This window comes from Triturus cristatus, chromosome 8, assembly GCF_964204655.1.
Source record: "Triturus cristatus chromosome 8, aTriCri1.1, whole genome shotgun sequence".
Classification (NCBI taxonomy): Eukaryota; Metazoa; Chordata; class Amphibia; order Caudata; family Salamandridae; genus Triturus; species Triturus cristatus.
Genome location: NC_140591.1, coordinates 105,367,483 through 105,391,812, shown reverse-complemented (window position 1 = coordinate 105,391,812; position 24,330 = coordinate 105,367,483). Strand labels below are relative to the sequence as shown.

The following is a 24,330-nucleotide window of genomic DNA, read 5'->3' as shown; positions in this document are numbered from 1 at the left end:
ACTGGGTCATATCTACAATTTACAAGGAGTTCCTTAAGCGTACGTTCACTTACGAATTTAGGTGTACGTGAATGCGCTGACTCTTGAAAAACAAGTTTATTTATTCTGGGTGGTGTAAAGGTACTGCTAGCACCTCCCGTGGCCCCATCTGGGGCGTCGGGTGTGAATGGATTCGTTGAACGTGACACAGCAACTATGGGTGTCGATACCCCTGTAGGATCGACTGCGGAGACAGATGCGGAAACAGATGTGCTTGCCGAAGCTTGTATCGGGACTTGCTGTTGCACGGGGACAGATACCTGATCCTGACGTTGAACCCCTCCGCCAGACGGTCTATGTGGTGTGGCGTTAGCATACTCGGGAGCTGCGTCGTCTAGATATGAGGAAAGAAAAACATCTTCTGCGGTTCTGGGATGCCCTTTTGGATGTACCTTAATTGGAAATAATGGGGGTGGCAAGTCTTTTGGCATCTCTGGAGCAGCCTTAGGTAGTCCTTCGGCTAGAAGGGGATACATACCATTCATAAGAGCATTTCTTTGTCTATTTACTTGTTCTGATTTCACTCGGATACCTTCCTTAATTAATAGATTTTCTTGAACTTTATTTGAACTTTCTTTACTCCTCTCTTCTTGCCTACGTGCTTTTTCTGTTCGTCTATGAGATTCCTTACGCCATAACTCAACAGCGTCTTTCTGTGATTGTCTGACCTTTCTTTTCCATAACTCTTCCTCCACTTTCATGATGCATTCTGCATCCCAGGTTCCCGCTACGGGCCACCTTTGACTTTCCGGCAATCCCTTGGTATAATCTACCCATAGATCAAGAAACAATATGGCATCTAAGCCATGCTTATGGTACATAAAATGCCCTGGAGTGTCCCTAGGAGGAATAGGAACTGCTTCTTCAAGCACCCCTTTTCTGGTAGTAATCTGTCTTAACTTCGAGAAGAGCGGCATATTGACAACTGATCTGATACTTACTCTTGAACTCACTTAATACGAAAAACACAATAATGAACAGTGAACAATGAACACTCATTCATACCACAATATTTGAACACTTTAAACATTAAACATTAAACATTTTAACAACGACCGACAATGATGACAGTCTGCCTAACTAATCACCACGCTGAATTCTTGACAATAACTGAATACTTCGGAATATTTGATATACTGCTAAACAGTACATATACACTGCTAAACAGTGCAGACCGGATTTGTGTACCCAAATCCGTCTTGACCGGCACAACCTATGTGCGCGTCAACACGCCTCCCCGGCGATGGTACTCACCGAGTAGCTCCTTGAAACGAAAGGCCTCAGAGAATGGACAGGACTCGATGACTGCGGACAGCGGACCCTCTGGACATCGGGATTTCGAGAAACCTGGTGGACCTCTGTATACCTCGGATCTTGCTCTCTCAGCTAGGCTCTGGTCGGGACACTTCGCACTTCTCACCGCCTCGTCTGGGTTGATCGCAGCCTCAGTCGCCCCCGCTTGACCGGAGGGAGCTTACAGGAAATCCTGCTGGTACGCGTTTATGGTCCGTCCAGCTGTGGCAGGAGACCGGGCCTGCAACGCACCGCCGGCGCGTGAGATGAGAAAGTGTCCCTGTTCGGGCGCCATTATGTGGTAAATAAAATCTTCTTTACCGGACTGAATTTCATACGGGATCTTAAAATAAAGTAAAATAGCTCAAAATAACAAGAGGCAGAATCCGTGGTATAAGAGTTTCTAAATGGGCTTTATTCCATTCAAAATGGCCGACTCGAGTCGCGGCCTTCAGGTTCCGTCACCGCGAGGGTTCAGGAAGTGAAGTACAATACTTTATTGACAGACATGCATTTTTATAATAAGTACATTACAATGAAACGAATGTAGAAGGCGTAACATTTGATAAGAAAAGTGACATGACAGGTACGTAATCGAAACTAGGCGTAATAAGGAATAAAAGAAACATGATTGGTTAGGATTATCAGACATAGGTGGATCTATAAGATAATACTTGGCATAGATGCGCGCGCAGCAGCATGACGTGTAATTGACGTGCAACTAGGGGGTGAAGGGACTTGACATTTAGCTCTACATGTGGAGACGAGAAGTCTGAGGGGTCAAGTCAACCTAATCCCAAATCATATCTAACATCCTATGTTTAAAGAACTATGTTATCCACAAGGAAGGACTCTCGGACAGAATCTAGTCTATACTGACTGTGTGCGTGCACAAACGCCTAAGTGTCTATATGAGAAGCGAGAGGCAGAAAGCTTTCCATGGCAGCAGGGCTATGAATCACTTGCAGGAGGACGGAAAGGCTGAGTCCTTTGCTTGTGAGCTAAAGGAAATGTTTACCTAAATCACTAGACAGGAATGCATCGGCTGAAGAGCAAAATAGATAATTCGAAGGTGAAATACAGCTTCTTGGCAGGCAGGCGAAAACTGGCCGAGGCAGGCACCGTTAGCTGCACAGGGAGTAGGACAAAGTTCATGGATACAGATGCGAGCTCAAGCTGAAGCTGTCAGAGACAGAGAGCAGGGAAAGGCTTTGAGGACAGAATCGGGCCTACTTGCCTGAACTGTAAAAATGGAGTAACTTAGCCATATAAAGTCGGTGGCCTTTCATGCTTAGGAATCGAATATCCAGCCCATTGATGGCGGATCTGACAGAGAACATGTCGACGGTAGACACACATATGTTTGCGTCTTCGAAACTGGAACTGGAGGGAACATACATGTACTTGTAACATGCATATAGAACCGTTGGGGTCCAAGATAGGGGACATAACTGATCAGGAAAATCCACATTTCCACAAAATGTTGCCCAAAGAAATTTGGCCCAGCTTAGCAATGTCTACCCAAGCTAAATTACTTCTCTAATGACACATAACACAAATCAAAAATGAAAATCTCTGGACAGCAACGTATTTATGGCGGTATATCAAGGGGTCAGGACTATAAAGCATCAGCTGCTGCTACCTTGGAGTGTGGTCTCCAACTGATGAAACCGGAGACCAAAGCGTTCAGCCAGGATGCGAACAGATTCAAGCCATAAAAACCCCACTTGCTAATAACTGCTGTGTACACTAAAAAGTTCAGTGTCCAACGTACCCCGGTGTAACACAGATCTCCTGCTTGAGTCATAGGTGTAAGAGGTTAGTTTAGCAATATCCCACAATGAACTAATTTACCTGGCCACGAAATGTTAATCCATCCTCAAGAGGATGAATTAAAGAACCCTGTCAGCCAACAAGCAATACACTGGAGTGATTTGCCAAGGGATAGCAAGTAATTGAAAAGAAGTTGATGCTTGTCTTCAGACCATCTTTCACTTTTGTAGCATTTTCACAGTGATCACCCCATCGAAGTCTGTTGGTGTATGACTTAATCACAATGTCCGAGGAGTTTTGTAGATCACTAAGAGGCAGAGGAGAACATGAATAGGAGAATTTTGAATTCATAAAACTGATCTTCCTGTGAAAACTGGAAAAACTCTGGATGTGGCCCAAAAATTGGTACTGTAAAATATCCAGCCTGGCCACGCAAGTCAATCTTTAACAACAGGCCCCTGAGAAGGTTTACATCCTAGATCTTGAACTACCTTGAACTCTTTCCAGATGTAAAATGCCATTGCTTATAAAACCAGAAGGGTTAAGAAAAGACATTTGAACTCGCCCTTTTTGAATCAACTCATTGACCTCATTTTCTACCAGGGCTGGTTCCTCCAGGGAATATACAATGAGATAGGTTGCACTGACTGTACAAGTGATAGGACTCTCATAGAACTGTATCTGGCAGCGCTGTACAGTTTGTAGTACCAAAGTACTGGAAGTAAGTTGCATCCACTTGGAAAGGTATGCAACCACCGTTCTGCCCGCTTTTATTGGGAAGAAAGCAAGACTCTCACCTGCAAGATTTTTGCATCACATTCATCGCCTCTCTACAGCCTTCTTCAGTCCCCTCATCCCTTTTAGAGGAAGAAAGGGTTTGACCTATGGATGTCCTGTACAAACCTTCCTCTCTTCTGTGTTTGCTGCCCGAAGGGATGTTGAAATTTGCTTCTGCAGAATGGACATTCCTTGTTGCATCCATCCCTGCTTAAAACTCTTCAGGCAAAAACTCTACACCTTCAGGTCTGGACCCTGTGTAGGACCATGAATGTCTGGACTAACTTCCCAAATCCTTACAAAAAAGCATGCCTTGTGCAACGGGCCCAACCTCGAGGAAAGCCGGCTCCACCAACTTTGGACTATAAGTGTAATGACTCTCAGATGAAACTGCATTGCTTGCATTTCCTAAGAGGCAAGGGCACACAGAACTCCCCCAAGAGGATTACTGGGTCTACTTTTGAGATTTATGTTGTGTCTTGTGCGTTGGAGATGACGGGACCCTTTTGGTCCCTGATAGACTCTGTAGAACAGTGAAGTAATTGCTTGGGTGTGAGGATAGATTTCATGCTGTAGAATGTTCACACTGAGGAAAAAAGACATGCAATACCAAGCTCCGTGCATGGCGTGATCATTTACATGTACCCGGACTGGGGAGGAAGCCACAATTTCTAGGACTGTTATCATTGGGCCAGAAATAGCCAGCAGCTTGTCCAGGCACAAAGACCAACAATGATCTATTTCCTTCTTGGGATCTTTTTGTACTCTCCAATAAACAGCACCTTGGATTCATCTCTGGGTTTGAAGACACTTAGACCTATAATGGAGGCCTGAGGCACTCCACTCGCAGGTGGTTCTAACATTTTACAGGCCTATCCTTAAACATAGGCAGCAACACTGGGCAATCGGGGTTGGTTCAGACCAAGAAATAGAGACGGCCTATGTCATCCAGGTTAAAAAAGTCACGCATATCCACTAAAGGACCATCCTCCACTTCAGTGGGTTAGGAAAAGATCTGAGTTAAATTTAAATTACGCTGATATAACTCACTTAGTTGCAGGATTTTCGCATCACGCTTGTTGCACACAGTACCTGAAATTACGCCGCCAAGACACCGTGTGTAATTACACCAAATTTGCAGCAAACTTATAGCATAGGAGCCTAGGAATAACACAAACAACCAGAACAAGAGAGGCTGCTTGTGGCAATTGTGTTTTCAGCTTTATTTTTAAGTGTGAAATGCATCCAAAGGTGACACTGCGGTGGTTTTCGCACTAAAGATAGCGCTAAATGACAAATTTCACATAATTCCACAATGTATTCTCGACATTTCATGTAATTACACAAAAGCAAATTACTTGAATATCATATCCCTAGCAAAGAGTCCTAATTTGAACCCATGACATATTTTTAGGTCGAGCCTGGGCAGCGCATGTGCTGCTCTACGAGGCATGCTGTATTCAGTATATGGGCTTTCAACACACCCAGTGCTTTTGGTTGGTTGGTTGGCTGGTTGGCCTGCCCTACGAAATTCCTTTACTCTGGTTAGTCAATAGTGGCCATCTGTCCCACCTTTGGGTGCTTAGTTCCCTCCCAGCGTATTTCACCAATTATTTATTTTGGTTGGCCATCTCTAGCCATCTGTTGCCTTCTCGCTCACACCCCCTCCCTCCCATCATTGCTGCCATCATTTAATCTCCCCAGTGCCGTCCCCACACCACCATCTCCCAACGTCGCTGCTTGTGTTAGCTTTTTTTAAACACTGGAGGAGCGGCCATGTAGATCTTCGTTATGCTGTTCTTTCAAGAAACGCAGTAGCTTTGGGAGGTCCGTCACTTTAAGTGCACGGCGTAAAACTTACACGGGCGCTGCGCTTCATGTTTCAGCACCGCGTCTGCTTTCATCAAATGCGGTGGCTTCAGGTGATCAGGCGCTTTTAATGCACAGTGTAAAACTTTTCTCTACATGGGCACCGAGCTTAATTTTTCAGCACAGCACCTGCTTTAATCAAATGCAGCAGCTTCAGGAGGCCGGGCGCTTTTACTGCACCAGTAAATGTTGCTGTACCAACAATAATGTGCTGCATGGCTAAATAGTTAGGTCCCAAAGGTGAGACCAGTTGGATTGCAAATGCTTGCTATTTTTGCTAGTTGTTCGACAGGTGACAATCTTTCATCCTTCTAGTTTCCTCTTTCAAATCTTGGGAGAAAGTATCCCACATGTCCTCTTCTTTATCTGAAGATGGTGATTCATCAGCATCCCCCTTGTTGCTACTAGAACCCATCATACTATTAGGGTGTGCTTGACTGCAATACTTAGTGGAAGATGGGGCATCATCGATCGTATGGCCAACAGCGACGAATGGCATGTAGGCAGAGTGGGTGTGAGAGGGGGGCATATGTGGAGTTGGTGCGTACATGTATGTATGCATGCAAGGTGAGTGGTGTGTGTAAATAAAAAGAAAAAAATACTTACCTTCTCTGCTGCACGAAGTCCTCCTCGCTCCGGTCTGCAGCAAATTCCATTAATCAATCTTGGCGCTGCTCTCATGCTGGCCACCAGCATGAGAGAAGTGCCAAGACCGAAGGGAGCAGCCTCTCGGCACTCTAAAGAGCACTGGAGGCCTGTGCTTTCTGTACCCCACAGCTGGTTTACAGAAGTTTAAAATGCGCATGCCTGGCTGCCGGTCAAAAGACAGCCGGCCAAAAAGTCCTGCACACGTTCAAATGAAGTGCACAGCTCCCTGCTGCCACTCAGCAGCAATGGCCTGCCCCATCCTGACACTCGGTTTAGGACGGGAAGATGGAAAATAAAGTGGTAAGAAATTAACTTTATTATCATTTTATTTCTCATCCCTGGCGAGCATTTTGAGCAGTGAGGCGACGCTCCTCTGTCCTAATCGAGGAGCCGCTCCTGGTGGCCGACAAGAAGGATTGTTTAATTTCTCAAATGGATCAGAGTCCATTAGTGAGCACCTCGTTTCTGCGCGGTGCGAAACGGTATCACCGTACCATCAGACTTGGCAACATTTCCTTGCTGCGTGAAGGAGGCAGATATCTGAAACTGGATATAATTTGTTGCCCGAAGTCACTGCTGCCACTGCTTTCATTACTGTGTACAATTGCTGACTGGTTTCAGAAATCTTGGGCCCAAAGTGCATAAGGATTCTTCTTCAATATATTCCCTCTGAATAAAGGAGGCGATACCCTGGCCTCTGCCATGGTATACTAGCAACACATACAGTGTGGGCAGGGTGGAATAAAACTAGAAGCGAAATCTGAAAAGGAGTAGGGTATGTTATGAGAAATTTATAGAGCATACGTACACCAAAAGGTCTCTTGCCGCTGAGTTAGTTAACAGACCGTCATCTTGAAAATGCACCTAGCTATAGGTTTGAGTAAATAGCCACGTTTTCAGCCTCTTTCTAAAGCACATGTAGTTTGCTGCTTGTCTGATTGCAATGGGCAGAGAGTCCAAGAGTTGGGGGCCTAATGTGGAGAACCCCCTCCCATCATTTTGCGCTTAAATCTCGAGACCAACGGTAAATTTATTTGAGCAGATCTGAGATTACGTTTCGGGGAATATCTATGGATCCTTGCGGATAAGTCCTTGGGGCCATTGCCGTGGATCTCTTTGAAAATAATGCACCCTGTTTTAAACATGGAGCGCTGCGCCACTGGGAGCCAATGACGCTTCTTCATCAGAGGCTTCGTGTGGCAGTATCGTGGTCAGTGGAAGACGATTCTTGCCGCTTGATTGAGGTGCACTGAGAAACAAAAACAAGTATGACTGGAACCCCAAAGAAGGGAAACATCTGAGGAAACAGACACAAGGCTTTGTGCCCAATGCGGCACAGAACACCGGAGTGTTAGAGTGGGTGGAGCTGAATGGTGCCGCAAGCGCTAATTATATCTTCACCACAGAGCCAGCGCAACACATACAGCGAACCAGCTTTCAGAGGAGCTACTTGTGCGGTCACCCACTAAATACAAAATGGCTGATATTCCTGAGGAGATTGGGCCACTGGGAAGTTGAATGCTCTCCCTTGCCAGTGGCATGAGCACAGCACCACCAAAGAGACCTTCAATGCGGAGAGCATGGCAGCCTGCCTAGGCCAGAGCACCAGCAGCAGAGCACCAGCAGCAGCACCAGCAGCACACACTCTCCTGACCAGCATCAGCAGTCAGTGAGCCGGATGGGAACTTGCAACATATATACACACAGGACAAATAAGCTCACAATAAAACCTCACAATGTCAGCTTTGCACTGCTACAATGTGCATTTAGGACAAAAAGCAGCATTTATTTAATTATATCACAATACAATACAAACAGGTAGAAAATTCACTTCACCGGAAGCTGAGCAGCAAAGAAAGAGGCAGAGTCTCTACGGATAACTACATTTGATTGACTACTCGGTATACCGTTGACTGTTTCCGGATTATGTATGTGATGCTTACCCATGGGTTGCTTAGAAATGTGGTTTATTTTAATATTTTGTGGCTGTTTAACAGTCATAATAAAGACTGCTGCAGAACATTGAAATTTTAGAGTGGGCGTTGAATACTTTTTAGTGAAATAATTTTTTGCTTCGGGTTAGAGACGCAAAAATTGATTTGAGGATGACCGTCTCCTCCCCATCCCTGATGATGGTGCTTGGCAAAGACCAGAGGTGTTTATATGAAATACTGCAATAGTTTGTTTTCTAGGCTGTATTTTACAGGTTTACTATCTTAATGATATCTTAAATATAATGTGTTGCAGTATTTCCTCATAGATTTTATGTATGCATAATTAATTGCATAGTATGTTTTAATCAAGAATGTATTAAATGGAACCCATATAAGCATCAATCATTTCAAAGGCAGAACCAAGGACACCCTTTGCCCTTAGGTATTATATGACTGCGGTAAGAGGCAGGGAGTGAACATGACTGACTATCAGCAGCTGAGGTAAGGTGGAAGCAGAAGCTCTAGGTCAAATACCGCATAGAAAAGCCAAAACAATAAAAACAGCATTCACAAAGCCAATCAGTTCAGTCTGTCACACGGTTACAGCATCTGAAGTAATTACTAGATATCCTTCGAGACATAAGCAACAGCTTGAGTCCTTAAAGAAGGTTGAAGCCCTTCAAAACTTTACTAGAAGTCACCCTCAAGTCACAAACAACTGCTTAACAAATGTGTCACAAAGCTGCAATACCCATAACTGTTACTAAATGTTCCTCACAAGTCAGATACAACGGCTTCAAATGTCCTTCACAAAGCTGAGGGGGGGGGGGGGGAGTGGCTTCAACAAGAAAATGTACATATACACTTTTGCTACTCTAAAAAATAGTGCTTGTTTTCTAAAGGATACGTAGATAGGTATTGCAACTTTCAGTAAATGTGTTGATTACTATAGAAGACTTGTGAAGACACTAGTATTTATAGGTACTAGCAGTCAGTGGTCAAAGTGCCTTCAAGTGCACTGTTGGGAAACTGCTTTTTGAGCTGCAGTACCGCATGTGGTTACCAGAGGTCCCTCTCGAGTTAAATGCAAAAGCATGGAAATTCTTTCATGCGGCTGTAGTCCACAAGTTGTTGTAAGAAGCCCCTATCCAGTCTCCAGTCAAATGCAAAAGCATTCTTTCATAAAGCTGCAGTACTAGTTGTATCACTAGTAGTTACTGGGTGTCCCTCTTAAGTACGATGCAAAGGTTTTTTAATTCTTTCATAAATCTTCAGTTCTTCAAGTTGCTACTAGAGGTCCCTTCTTCAGTCAGATACAAAATCCTCAATTTCTTTCCTGAAGCTGCAGTTCCACAAGTCATTACTAGCGGTTGCTCTTCAGTCAGATACAAGAGCTTGAAATGTCAATCACAAACCTGAGGGGGTGCAATTTTAACTTAGAAATCTACATACATACTCTAGCTACTCTAATGAATGGTGCTCATTTTCTGTAGGATAAATAAATACACCAAAGTTGGTTTGTAGTGAGGAATCAATATTGCAAATTACATAAATGTTTTCAGAGTTCTGGAAATAGTTGATGAAACCCTACCATACATAGGGACTAGCTGTCACTGGGAAGTATTAAAGTCAAAAAATATATATTTTTATTTTTAGTGCTGTCACTCAAAGGAAAAGCACCCAGTGGATGGATTGGGCTGGTCTGTTGAGCTATACTTTGTGTCGTGGTGGGTGTGAGCATAACTTGAGTGACATCTCAACAGACCAATAGTGATAGCATGTTGACTAGAGGCCCCTTTACATATATGTAAATTTGTACGCTATTCTTGGGAAAAACATGATGCTGGCAAGACAGTATAAGCGAATTTTTACATCGGACCTAAAAAGTGGAGGGCCCTCGAGGCATAACATTAAGGTACTATAATAGCCCACTCTTTACTACTGCGTTATTTTAACATACCCTTTGCCACAAGCACGCCGACTGAGATTCTCACCAATGTCAATCACATCCAGGCAGAGCTCCTCCGAGGTTGCAGAACCACATGGACTGTGCGCAGTCACATTCAGGCAGTATGGCTCCCACACCTCTGTGTGCCGGCTATCGAAGAAGCAGCTCCCGTTACCGGCGGTGGTGTAGTCTGGGCACTCCTGTGGCTGGCCAAAACTTGGTGGAGAAGGACACAAAGAAATGGTATGTGTTAGTAACTTAAGGGAAATTAATTGGCCCCAATGTGATGGTGTCTCTGACCACTATAGCGAAAAACTACGTCAAGCAACGGGTGCATGGTGCAACTCATTATTAAATGTACAGTGCGGAGAGTGAGCAACCAGGAAATCACACAGCAGTGAGGAAGAACATCGGTTGTGGACTTGTGACTACACTACTGGCCTCTTTTTTGGGTAGGTGATAACTGGTCATCTGCAAGAAAACTGATGGAATCCTGTTGGCTAACCTCTACTCTCTGCCACCCTGTTCAGAGGGTGGTGGAAGACTGTTTATGATGGTGGAGCAGCTCCTGGCTCCACCATCAGAAACAAACTTTTGATTAAGTCAATGGAGATGTAGTCATTAAAGTAAGCGCCTTTTCAAATAGCACTCTGTCTTTTCGGGAATGCCATGAAAATTACATACATTTGTAATGTACCTTCTACATGGTGAATAAGTTATAGGAGGGGTGAGCTCCTGGGGTTCACGCATAACCAGACAGGACCCTAATTAGTTTTTCAAGACTACAACCTGTCAGGTGGTTGCACCCCAAAACTCCACCAGAATACGAGAAGTACTTGTAGGAAAGATAGGTGTATATGCAAAGTGTATATGCTTCAAGTCCTGGAATAAATGTCCCAATATCCAGATTTGCTATGGGTTTTCTTAGTTCTGTATTTATTTCAAGCCAAATGAATGAAACGAAGGACAGCTGACACGTGTTTCGCCATATGGTCTGTATTATTATCAACATCGGACTGCAAGGACACTCTTGTCGCACTCTGTCAAACAATTTGAATACTTACAGGGCGACCATTTGACATATTATTTAGTTATTTTGCCTTGGAAAAGCCCTTGGCGTGCAAGCTATGTGGGCAAAACACGTGTTGGCTGTTCTTTGGTTCTTTCATTTGGCTTGAAATAAATGCAGAACTAAGAAAAACCACTACCATATCTGGATATTGGGACATTTATTCCAGGATTTGAAGAATATGCACTCGGCACAACCGGTCTATCCTACAATGCCTTCTACATGTTGTTTGTTCCAGTCTTTCACTTTAGTAGCACTATTAATAACACGTTTTATTGTTACAGTCCTGTTATACTCCTTCTATCCATGCTAGAAAGATGGGATGCGTTGTCAGATTACTGCTATTGAGGCAATAACCCACTGAGCTATCTTGCAAGCCATCTCAGCTGGCCAAGTGTAAGCTCTGGCAAAAAAAGCTTTGGGAGTAGGCGGCGGCAGAAGTGACCTACTTGCAACCAGCGTGTCTTGAATTATAACAGTGGAAAGGTTTCCTAGGTGGCTAATGCATCCTGTTAATTATTTGTAAGTCCACCCACGTTGATATAGCTTTGATCCTGCAACAAGGGCAAAGGAAAGGCTAAGCCCAGAAAGAAATGGGTGTGTCAGATGTAATCTACATGTCAGAAGTTTAAATCATCATAAAATACTTCAGAGGGTAAATGTGCCCCCTGCAAAGCACTGCAAGTGACCTGCTGGTAACAGGTTCAAATCCTAGTAAACTAGCTCAATGTTTTCATGGGCTTGGATCCGTCTGGAACTTACAGATAAAATAGTTCAATGGTTTGTGCTCACCTACTGTATGTTTAATTACTCAAAAATTCAAACTTTCCGAACACTGATGCCATGAGGACCACTGAGTACTAGCGAGTTGGGTTGTAAATAACAACTTTTATTAACAGCCAAAACCACGTAGATGTTTGTGTCCTATATAAAACATCATTACTACTATAATTGTAGACATACACTTACGCACATACAATATACTATGCATAATATGCATTAAGTAGACATGTTATTTTCCATTCCTATCTTAAAGACTTTGTGCCAAATATATTGTAACAATTCCTGCAGTCTCTCATTGCTCATAAATTACAAACACATACATTTACTTCACTTTCTCTTCGGACGGTGCAAGCTGTCTGACTGTGAAAGACCAATTGTGAACTTAAAGCGTATTTACAGCCCACCTATTGATTACCATTGGTTGGCTTCATTGTCACTTATTTGTTTGCTTCTTATTTGATGGCTTTCCTCCCTCTTCTTGTGTTTGTCCCGCCCTAGACTATAACCTCTCTACGATCCTTCTGCCTGCCTGACATGTGTCCTTCCACAGCTCACTTTTAAAGAACTTCTTTTTTCTTTTTGATTGGATACTCCATGTGGGAGCATGTGCTTTTCAGCTCTCTTCCTTGTGTGCTTCTCCCCGGTCAAATACTGGTCCCCTGCGTTCTGTGTTGCTATCTCCCTCATGTGCTGCTTGCTGTCTCTCATGTGCTTCTCCCCACAAACCTTACTTCAAGATCTACGTTGATCTCTCCTTTGTGCATTTCTGCAGTCCTATGTGTTGCTTGCTTTTTTAAGCACTGCTCTCTCATGTGCTTGTTTCCCCACCAAACGCCCCGTGTTCAATGTTGTTCTCTCCATCATGCGCTTCACCTTGTGTTGCTCTCTCCCTTGTGTGCAGCTAATCCATTCTTCCCCCACCTACTCCTCCATTATCCTCCATCCCTGCAGTCCTTTTTAATTTTTATATTGCGCTTTCGCCCTATAAAAAGATTTTTTTTATTTACCAATCCAAGTGTAGTCAATAAAATAAAAAAAATAGAAAAGTGGCTTCCATGTCATTCAGTAGGCATAGTAATGACAGGCAGAATGATGTGACTGGCAATAGTGGTGACATCATTTCTGTGCAGCATCGGCAAAAGCGAGACCTATTGGCTTTATCAATGTTTGTTTAAAGAGTACTTGGGAAAGTTTAACAATTTCATAAACTTTCACACCCTGTGCGCACCCTCACGATCACGAGCTGTATGCTAATTGGCTGTCAACACTCCAAATCAGGAAGTGTTGGCAGCCATCTTGTACCTCGGTAGAACCGAGGCACAAGAAAGCAGAGAAAAAAACATGCAAAACGCAAAAAGGGGGCAGGGTAGAAACACCCTGACCCCCTAGGCCTGCTTAGGGGGTCCCACAAGGATCTCTACGGCCCCCAATTATTTATTTTTTTTAAATCGGCAAAATCCGTGCAGGGTGCGCCTATCCTGCCGATAAAAAAAAACGAAGCGCGGCCTCCCGCGCTTTGTTGCGAATTAGCCCCCGGGGAGCCAAGTCCCAGGGGCAATGTGCTTTATGTAATGGGGGGCCCAGAGGGGCCCCCCAGCCCCGGGGACCGCCACCCCCGGGCTTTTATAACAAAATGTGCCGGTGGGGGGGGGCTCACAGCTCCCCCAGTCCCGGGGACCGCCACCCCGGGGCTTTATGTCAATATATGCGGGGGGCTCACGGCCCCCCGCAGCCCCGGGGACCGCCACCCCCTAGGGCTTGTGTTTAAAAAAAAAAAAACATAAATAACCTGACCCCCTCCTCAGAAATACATTTTCAAAAAAGAAGGAAAAAATAAATAAAAGGCCGGCCCCGGAGGATGGGGTCGCCGGGGCCATAAATGGCCTAAGGAGGGGAGCTCCGCAGCCCCCCTCCTAAAATTATTACAAAATTTTTTTTAAAGGCCAGGCCCCGGGAGTTGGGGTCCCCGGGGCCAACTATGGCCTCTGGAGGGAGGCCACGCAGCCCCCTTCCAAAATTATATAACAAAACTTTTTTTTAAATGGTCAGGCCCTGGGGGATGGGGTCCCCAGGGCCAAAATATTAGGAAAGGAAGGGGGCCACACAGACCCCCTTCTTAAAACAAAATAAAATAAAAAAAGACCGACATCGCGCCGGTGGCCCCGCCCCCTCCTTGCAGCACTCTGCAAACGCACCCCCTGGCACGTTTGCAGATGGGGAATGAATTCCCCTTGAATACTGGGGGCCAACTAGCCCACCAGGAACCTCCAGTATGCGCCAGGGGGCTGCGTTGCAGAGAGGTGTTCTGAGGCCACGCCCCTTTTTACACCTCTCTGTAACGCAGCTCTGTGGCGCTTAATGGAGGCAGCTGGTGGGCTAGTTGTACCCAAGGGACCCTCAGGATTCAAGGGGACTTTATCCACCAAATTAAAACGGCCACAGGGCGTGTTTGCACACGTCAGCTCAGCCCCCTCCTCCCTTCACCAGTGTGGAAACGCGCCCTGTGGCACGTTTTAATAGATAGTTTTAATTCCCCTGCTCTATTATATACTAGGGGCTTACAGAGGAGGTCATGCAATTCACAGGGGGAGCCCAACGCATAGTGTTCCCTAGTGTATGTAGGTGTTTTCACTGTATTCTAAGTGTCTTTTAACATAGCACTGGCTCTAGGACTGGTTAGTCAGAGTCAGTTACCACCAGTACCCATCTGAAAAAGTTGAGGGTACAGGATGATTATGCAACAAGGCCTCTTTCTGCTCCTCTGTTTGTTCTTTCTGCTTGTCTTCCTTCTTCCTGCACTTTCCTTCGTCTTTGAGGACTTCTGTTGCTTCTGTTGCTTCTTTCTGAATTTCTTTTTCTTCTTTGTGTGTGTTTTTTCTTCTTTCTTCACATGTCCTACCTCTGTAGGCATAGTTAGAAACTAGCATTTAAAGCACCTTAGAAATTAACTGAAAAAACCATAGGTTTCAGGCACGCTAAATTTAGAAATTAGCATTTAAAAAACCATTGAAATTCACTGAAAAAACCATAGGTTAGAGGCAAGTTATAGTTAGGAATTAGCATTTAAAAAACCTTAGAAATTCACTGAAAAAAGCATAGGTTTCATGGGCGTTATAGTTAGTTGGACATTTCACTCGTACAAAACCATAGAAATTGCCACGTTATAGTTAGTTCAGCTAACTATAACTCGCGCGCCCGCAATGCACTGCTGATGACGTCACATATTGCATCACTCATGACATGGTCAGTGACATCACTCATGACATCACTGATGACTTCTCAAATGACATCACAGATGATCACTGATGACATCATCCTTGTGATAGAGTGATAGACCTCCTCTCACCCTATTATAACCTTTGATACACACACTCAAAAATACAAACTAACATTTTGAAAACAATGGACATACCAATACCAGTTACAACACACCTATTCAGTAATTCCAAGATCTAGACACACATCCACTCATTCACCAACAGTCCCTATACAGTCACTCATACATGTACTCACTCATCATATGTACTCATACACCTATACATCCTGTTACACAATGACACTCATCCATAGAGTTACTGACACACATAGTCACACAAGCAAACAAAGTATCAAACATCCATTAAATTGCATATACAGTTATACACACACCACCACACTTACTGTTACAGAAACGTACACATACTTACTCTCTTAAGCCATCACTTATAGAAACAGACTAATTTATACAGGAACTCTTTCAATCTCTCACTCTCACATATACTCACTCATATACACCAATAGTCACATATACTAGTTTAAAACGTATGTAGTTACTCATAAAGACACTATTGAGACAGTCATTCACTCACTAACACACCCATACACACACTCATCCACCCATACAGTCCTGCACACATGTTGTCTTCAACACATATAAACAGTGAGTCACTCATTCATGCATCTATGCACTAAGTAATACCCCCTACCAAACCAAACAGACACTCAGACACTCATACTGATACTCAAAAAACCAACTGATAACCTATATAGACAATCATGTAGCTACTCATCAACCCACGCAGCCACTTATACACAAAGTGAGAGACTGATACAGATATTTATATATTTAAACATTACTCACTAACCCATGTATTCACTGAGATACACTTAATGATCAGTTATACAATCAATTTTTTTTTTTAAATCACCCATTTAGACACTTATATACCCATTTATTCTTCCATCGACCTTGAGATATACATATTGAAACATATTTAATTTTCAGAAAAACACACATTCACTGGATGATGTCATCAGTGATGTCAACAGTGATGTCATGAGTGATGTCACTGACCATGTCATGAGTGATGTAATACGTGACGTCATCAGCAGTGCATTGCTGGCGCGGGAATTATAGTTAGCTGAACTAACTATAACGTGGGAATTGCTATGGTTTTGTATGAGTGAAATGTCCAACTAACTATGACGTCCCTGAAACCTATGGTTTTTATATATATATATAATTTTTTTTTACTGCAAAAATCTCGTAAGCCAAAATCGAGTATTTACTAAACAAAAATGCTCATATTTGCTCTAGGGCGCATCACTGTCAATACGCCATAAGAGAGATGCAAATTTCAGATGCATTAAAAAGTAAAGATTTCCCTTTTATATTGTTCAAAGACTCCTGTAGGGAAATCATATGCAATATACAATGGACCAAAGAAAAGAATTGAATTATTGGGAACTGTAGCAACACGAAATCAAGATGTATTGTTATTTTATTAATACCTGTATCAAAATTGTTTACAATATTGTATCCATTAAAAACACTTTACACATCATAATAAACATTTACATAAAAGACAAACATTGATATTAGTATTTGTTCACAATGATTCTATTAGCAATTATTGTCAATAATCATGAGCGTTTACACCTCAAAACATGTACAAATAAAATATTGAATAAAACAAATTTAAGTTAAAAACTGTGTCCTCTTGTCGACGCGTTTCGGTGTAATTTATGGTAAGTAACACCTTCTTCAGGACCCACACCTTAAATGCAAAAAACTGCTCACTATATCAAATTTGATCAATCTACGAAAGAAGGATACATACAATTAGATTACAAACGTGTGCTCAAAAGAAAAAATTTCTTTGGTTCAGTACAATTGATAGCAACGATCTCACACTGGGTAAATATACTTAAATTTCCATATTGAGCATTGGAGTACATTCACTAAAAGTAAACTAAGAATATTATAATATTGGAAGTAAATTATATAATAATATGCTTAATATTTCTTAACCCCGTCTCACCGATCAATTATTACAATCATCAGAGGGAGATGGTCTCAAGAGCAGATATCTCTTGGAATATACCACACAATTAATTTCAAAAATAGGAGTATGGGGAATATTCTATTATCATTGTAGTAATCCCATTATGTATCTCTACCTCTTCTCCAGTATTTTTAAAATTTTGTATATAAAAGGTCTCACTTAATGGAACTCCTGTGCAATTAGAATTTAGATTAATCACATAATCTTTGATGTACTTAAATAGGGGATATAGCTTCTTAATTCTTATCCTTTAGGGACCGAGAGGGGATATCAATTTCCTCCATCCTATTTGAACAAATATATATACATTTTTTATTTTTTATTCAATCCTGGTAGTTAATATACACCTGTACCTATTATTTAATCAACTATTCTTTGTACTTCACTCACCCGAAGAAATACAGTTATTTCCTCTATGTTTCCTTGTCGGTGCTTTACATATTCAATAATGTGATTGATAGAGGGTATCAAATTCATGGACCCTATTAAATCGAGTATATGTGCTTTAGATTAATATACTTAAAATATTCCAGGCCTATTTGCTAAGTAATAATTTTAGTAAATTAACTCACCATACAAGCACAGATTTGTATTTTGTATTATTCTTAGCCTTCTTTTCAATGTCGAAAACTTCCGGTACGTATTTTCACTTTTTTTGATAACAGTCGTACTTCTGCCTTTATTCAATTCTAGCAGAAGTCAGTTCCTAAAATTAAGAAAATAAAATGAAAGGTCTGTATAGATGAATAATTAATTCAAATATATTCATCAAACACTGTTAGATTAACAGTATACGGCCCGACATGCCAAAGATTCCTCAATATTTTCTAAATGTTTTTCCAAATTTTCTTCAAACCACCTATTTGTGAATCTATTCCTATTTCCTAAGATTAAGTATACCATCAATATGGTTTATTAAACCAAAAGACATTGCATTATAAAATCGTTCCCTAACACTACCTGGATGACGACCCTAACGTGATCAACTACTGCCAGTATATCTAGTCAATACTCGACTAGAGAAGGATAATCTACTTGTATAACACCCTTTCTAAAGCTCCGTGTCTTTTTGGAAAACAAACTGTTTTAACTAGGAAAAACGAAGAAAGACAGGGCAGCAAACCCTGTTTTTAAAGATATTCGTGGCCTATGGAGAAACTATCGGCCTTAAAATTTTAAGTAGAATAAATGGTCGAACTATGCCTCCTTTGTCTAGACTCCTTACCGTATAAGACGCGTAGCGTCTCTGCTACCGGGATTCATGATGGCTCGTCAAGGACGGCGTCGCCGTGTAATTCCCGTTTAAATACTGTGTCACTTCCGGGGGTATACGCATTGACATCACGTGCGGCCATTTTGGTAGTTTAAAACCAAACATTTTACAGAAACTACTCAAAGCTTTATTAAATCTGAATGAGCGTTCAATTGAACTTCTTGTTGATATTAAATGGGCTCTATTTGATGAGTTTAATCCAAATGTTCTATTCCGGATAGCCAAAATTTAAAAACTTGATAAATAAGAATTGGTTCCTTCTGAATAAACCAGGAATTAGTCCATTGAGTAAGCCCATATTCTCGTACAGAAGGAACAAAACTATTCGTAACCACCTAGTCAAAACCTTTAGGGAACCCAAGATGAGTATACAAACAAATATTCAAGATGGGATGAAATTGAAAGGTAATTTTCCATGTAGTACCTGCACACATTGTAGGACGATCATTAAAGAACAAAAAGTGGTACTGAATGGTATCTCACATTGGATAAATGAAATGGTAAATTGCCGAACCAAAAAGGTGATATACCTTATAGTCTGCCCCTGTCAGAAGGGGTATATAGGTGAGACAAGTAGAGAAATGCGATGACGTCTTACTGAGCATAGGTCAGCACTAAAAAATAATAAGAAAAATGCTCCACTAGTAGATCATTGGTTAGAAATGAAGCATAAGGATGATGAACTTAATTGGTTCATTTTGGAAAAGATGAAAGCATCAATACGAGGAGGTGATATTGACACAAAAAGAAAACAAAGAGAACAATTCTTCATGTCTAAATTTAAAACTTATCACCAGGGCCTAAACAATAGAGAGGAGTGGGAAAGAATAATTAGGTGAAGGCACTGAATATCAATGTTGAGTCACCAATATCCATATAAAATACTGTGTCTCTTAGCCCATGTATAAGATGCGTAAAAAATTCTCTATGAGCTGGGCACATACGATGACATTTAGATGGAATATTATGATAACACTTTATATTTCCCAATTATTTAGAAACAATAATTGAGCTCTAGAGATGGTTTGGACTATTGCTCTATATAATTAAACAATTGCATTAATGATTTGGTATATAATATTAGAGTATTTGGATTGAAATCATTAAATAGATCCCACACAATATCAATAAGAAGATCTATTGAATACTCATTCTGATTTAATAAAGTTTTGAGCGGTTCCGGTAAAGTAGTTGGTTTTAAACTACCAAAATGGCCGCACGCGACGTTAACATGTAGACCCCCGAAAGTGACATAGTATTTAAACAGGAGACACACGATGGCGTCGTCCTTGACGAGCCATAGTGAACCCCGGTAGCAGAGACGCTTCGCGTCCAATACGGTAAGGAGTCTAGGTAAATGACGCATAGTTCGGCTGTGCACATTGACTTAAGGTTTAAGGCTGATATTTTTCTTTATATACCATGAGTATTCTAAAGAACAGGGGTATTGCCCCGTCTCTCCTTTTTTAAGCCAACTCAGTTTGTGTTCTAAAAAGATACGGAGCTTCAGTAAGGGTGTCCCAGAAGTAGTTTATCCGCCTCTATTTGAGTGTTCCCTAGACAGATTGTTAGGAGTCGATCCCTTTAAGGTTACCATTTAGATATTGTCAGTGAACGATTGTATAACGTGACAGCTTTTGTTTTAAGAAACCATATTGAGGATATATTTAATTTTGGCTATCCGGAATAGAACATTTGGATTAAAATCATCAAATAGAGCCCATTTAATATCAACAAGAAGTTCAATTGAACGCTCATTCAGATTTAATAAAGCTTTGAGTAGTTTCGGTAAAATGTTTGGTTTTAAACTACCAAAATGGCCGCACGCGATGTCAATGCGTATACCCCCGGAAGTGACACAGTATTTAAACGGGAATTACACGGCGACGCCGTCCTTGACGAGCCATCGTGAATCCCGGTAGCAGAGACGCTACGCGTCTTATACGGTAAGGAGACTAGACAAAGGAGGCATAGTTCGACCGTTTGTTTTACTTAAAATTTTAGGGCCGGTAGTTTCTCCATAGACCACGAATATCTTTAAAAACAGGGTTTGCTGCCCTGTCTTTCTTCTTTTTTCCTAGTTAAAACAGTTTGTTTTCCAAAAAGACACAGAGCTTTAGAAAGGGTGTTATACAAGTAGATTATCCTTCTCTAGTCGAGTATTGACTAGATATACTGGCAGTAGTCGATCACGTTAGGGTCGTCATCCAGGTAGTGTTAGTGAACGATTTTACAATGCAATGACTTTTGGTTATAGGAATAGATTCACAAATAGGTGGTTTGAAGCAAGTTTGGAAAAACATTTAGAAAATATTGAGGAATTTTTGGCATATCGGGCCGTATACTGTAAATCTAACAGTGTTTGATGAATATATTTGAATTAATTATTCATCTATACAGACCTTTCATTTTATTTTCTTAATTTTAGGAACTGACTTCTGCTAGAATTGAATAAAGGCAGAAGTACGACTGTTATCATAAAAAGTGAAAATACGTACCGGAAGTTTTCGACATTTAAAAGAAGGCTAAGAATAATACAAAATACAAATCTGTGCTTGTATGGTGAGTTAATTTACTAAAATTTTTACTTAGCAAATAGGCCTGGAATATTTTATGTATATTAATCTAAAGCACATATACTCCTTGATTTAATAGGGTCCATGAATTCGATTCCCTCTATCAATCACATTATTGAATATGTAAAGCCACGACAAGGAAACATAGAGGAAATAACTGTATTACTTCGGGTGAGTGAAGTACAAAAAATAGTTGATTAAATAATAGGTACAGGTGTATATTAACTACCAGGATTGAATAAAAAATAAAAAATGTATATATTATTTGTTCAAATAGGACGGAGGGAATTGATATCCCCTCTCGGTCCCTAAAGGATAAGAATTAAGAAGCTATATGCCCTATGTAAGTACATCAAAGATTATGTGATTAATCTACATTCTAATTGCACAGGACTTCCATTAAGTGAGACCTTTATATACAAAATTTGAAAAATACTGGAGAAGAGGTAGAGATACATAATGGGATTACTACAATGATAATAGAATATTCCCCATACTCCTATTTTTGAAATTAATTGTGTGGTATATTCCAAGAGATATCTGCTCTTGAGACCATCTCCCTCTGATGGTTGCAATAATTGATCAGTGAGACGGGGTTAAGAAATATTAGGCATATTATTATATAATTTACTTCCAATATTATAATATTCTTAGTTTACTTTTAGTGAATGTACTCCAATGCTCAACATGGAAATTTAAGTATATTTACCCTGTGTGAGATCGTTGCTATCAATTATACTGAACCAAAGAAAATTCTTCTTTTGAGCACACGTTTGTAATCTAATTGTATGTATCCTTCTTTCGTAGATTGATCAAATTTGATATAGTGAGCAGTTTTTTGTATTTAAGGTGTGGGTCCTGAAGAAGGTGTTACTTACCATAAATTACACCGAAACGCGTCGACAAGAGGACACAGTTTTTAACTTAAATTTGTTTTATTCAATATTTTATTTGTACATGTTTTGAGGTGTAAACGCTCATGATTATTGACAATAATTGCTAATAGAATCATTGTGAACAAATACTATTATCAATGTTTGTCTTTTATGTAAATTATTATGATGTGTAAAGTGTTTTTAATGGATACAATATTGTAAACAATTTTGATACAGGTATTAATAAAATAACAATACATCTTGATTTCGTGTTGCTACATTTCCCAATAATTCAATTCTTTTCTTTGGTCCATTGTATATTGTATATGATTTCACTACAGGAGTCTTTGAACAATACAAAAGGGAAATCTATACTTTTTAATACTCTATATACCCGGTCCCTTTTGGCAATACCTGGGAAACTCTCTTCTTTTTTATAAGCAAATTTCAGATGCTACAGGCATCTTGTTTGCTCCAGGGCAAATATCTGAAAAGCCAGCCCTCTTGATCTTCATGTCAAAACAAGGAGAGAGGCAAAGGATAGTCCAAAACAGAGACAAACTTGGGACAAAGTCCCTCTGACAGTTTTTCTGGAGAGATCTGTGACCATGAAGTGGACATTCTGCCCACACTCTACGAGATGTGTCTCTTTGGCACATGTCCAGTGAACCATTGTATCTCATAAATGTCCTTACCCCACAGTGTAGGTAAGGGTGTAGTTGGCACTGCATGATTGTCCATCCCCATCAATGCTCCACCAGCAGGTGAAGGTCTCCTGGTTGACCGAACGGCAGAGTCTGATGGATGGCGGCTTTAAGGAAGGTCCTGAAATGTGAAGAAGGGATCGGTTAGTCAAGTTATCACCTTGGCATCCATTGTTTCCTGTAGTTTATGGACATTACGGACAGCATGGACACATGGTCAGTATAAAATATGTTGTGGCTGCTCTCTCTGGTTTTAGAGAGTGCCCCTAGTGAGGCAAGCCAAGCACAGCATGGACTTTTCATTACATAATTAATCGCTTGTCATTCTAGTGCTTGAAGACACCCCTCTGCCTAGTCCTCTACGGCGCAGAGAATGCTCTCCTCCCATTATCCAACCACGTCAACAACTGCTAAATCATCTCTTTAGCTGTTGTTGTAAGTATTGCATCTCCCCATCCTCACTAGGCCTTCTGTTGTTGAGACTAGGGACATTTTCAATGTCCTTACACTTTCCCACAGGAGGTCATGTGTATTTGTACACATTTGTCTAGCTCACCTTCAACCCTTGTAGGGAAAGTCATATATGGATAAGTATCCCCTGTCATACATTATAAGGATATTATTCACATCACCAATCTGGCACTCATACCATTGTTCATATCACATTTACACCTTTACGCTGCCAGATTGCTATGTGTTACACAAACGCCTGACCAAAACAAATAGATTCCAATATATAGAAGTCTTGGGATGAATGTATATCTCTAGTGAACAAAATTATTTTTTCTGGTAACGGTCAAAAAAAGAGAAATGTCAACAATATTGTTTTTGTTTCCCTGTCAAACAGACAACAGCCTTCACCAGGATGAATAATAAACATGCATCAAATATTTGTGGGCCTCAATCAAAGATACAAATGGAGGTGGGAAAAGATGAAAATGATAGAGAATGGACTCACAAATCAAAATAACACATACTTCGCAATTAATGAAAGTGTGGTGATGACACCTGCTTCAAGGGCTAACATATCAGTTGGTACCCTCGTTGTGAACAATGATGGACTAGCACATCGCATGAACCGATACAGTTTCTGGTCTAGCTGAGGACTATATTTCATTTGATGCGATATGATTCTTTACCAAAGGGGGTGTTGCCCTCAGTCTGATTGCGGGCTTTGACTAAGTCTAGCATCTGCACAAACTAAGAGTGCTTAGAAGCCAGCTATACTCTCCGTGTGAAGCACAGAAATGGAGTTTTAATACTTTCCAGTGGCGGGAAGAAGCAGCAGCAGAGGTCACCTATCTAAATTCCGTCTCATTCTCCTCTGAAGAGCTCTGGTCGGGTTTACATCCCAAGCAGCTCGCATGCTCTTGTGCAAGCTTCCCTTCAGCTTTGTACCTTGTCCTGATGGGTCGAATGCAGAAGGTCTGGGGGACTGGTCATGC

The 24,330-nt window shown here is 41.3% G+C and overlaps 1 protein-coding gene across 3 annotated transcripts in view; it reads right to left on the bottom strand.

Annotated features, from left to right (window-relative positions):
- LOC146801637 (prolactin receptor-like) overlaps positions 1-24,330 on the bottom strand; it is a 396,244-nt gene that overhangs the window by 91,839 nt on the left and 280,075 nt on the right. For all 3 annotated transcript variants that reach the window (XM_085621110.1, XM_085621111.1, XM_085621112.1), the window contains 2 exons: positions 22,877-23,006; positions 10,328-10,497 (listed from right to left, as the gene is read on the bottom strand). In XM_085621110.1, the coding sequence (XP_085477236.1) occupies positions 10,328-10,497; positions 22,877-23,006 (300 nt within the window). The remainder of the gene's footprint in view (positions 1-10,327; positions 10,498-22,876; positions 23,007-24,330) is intronic.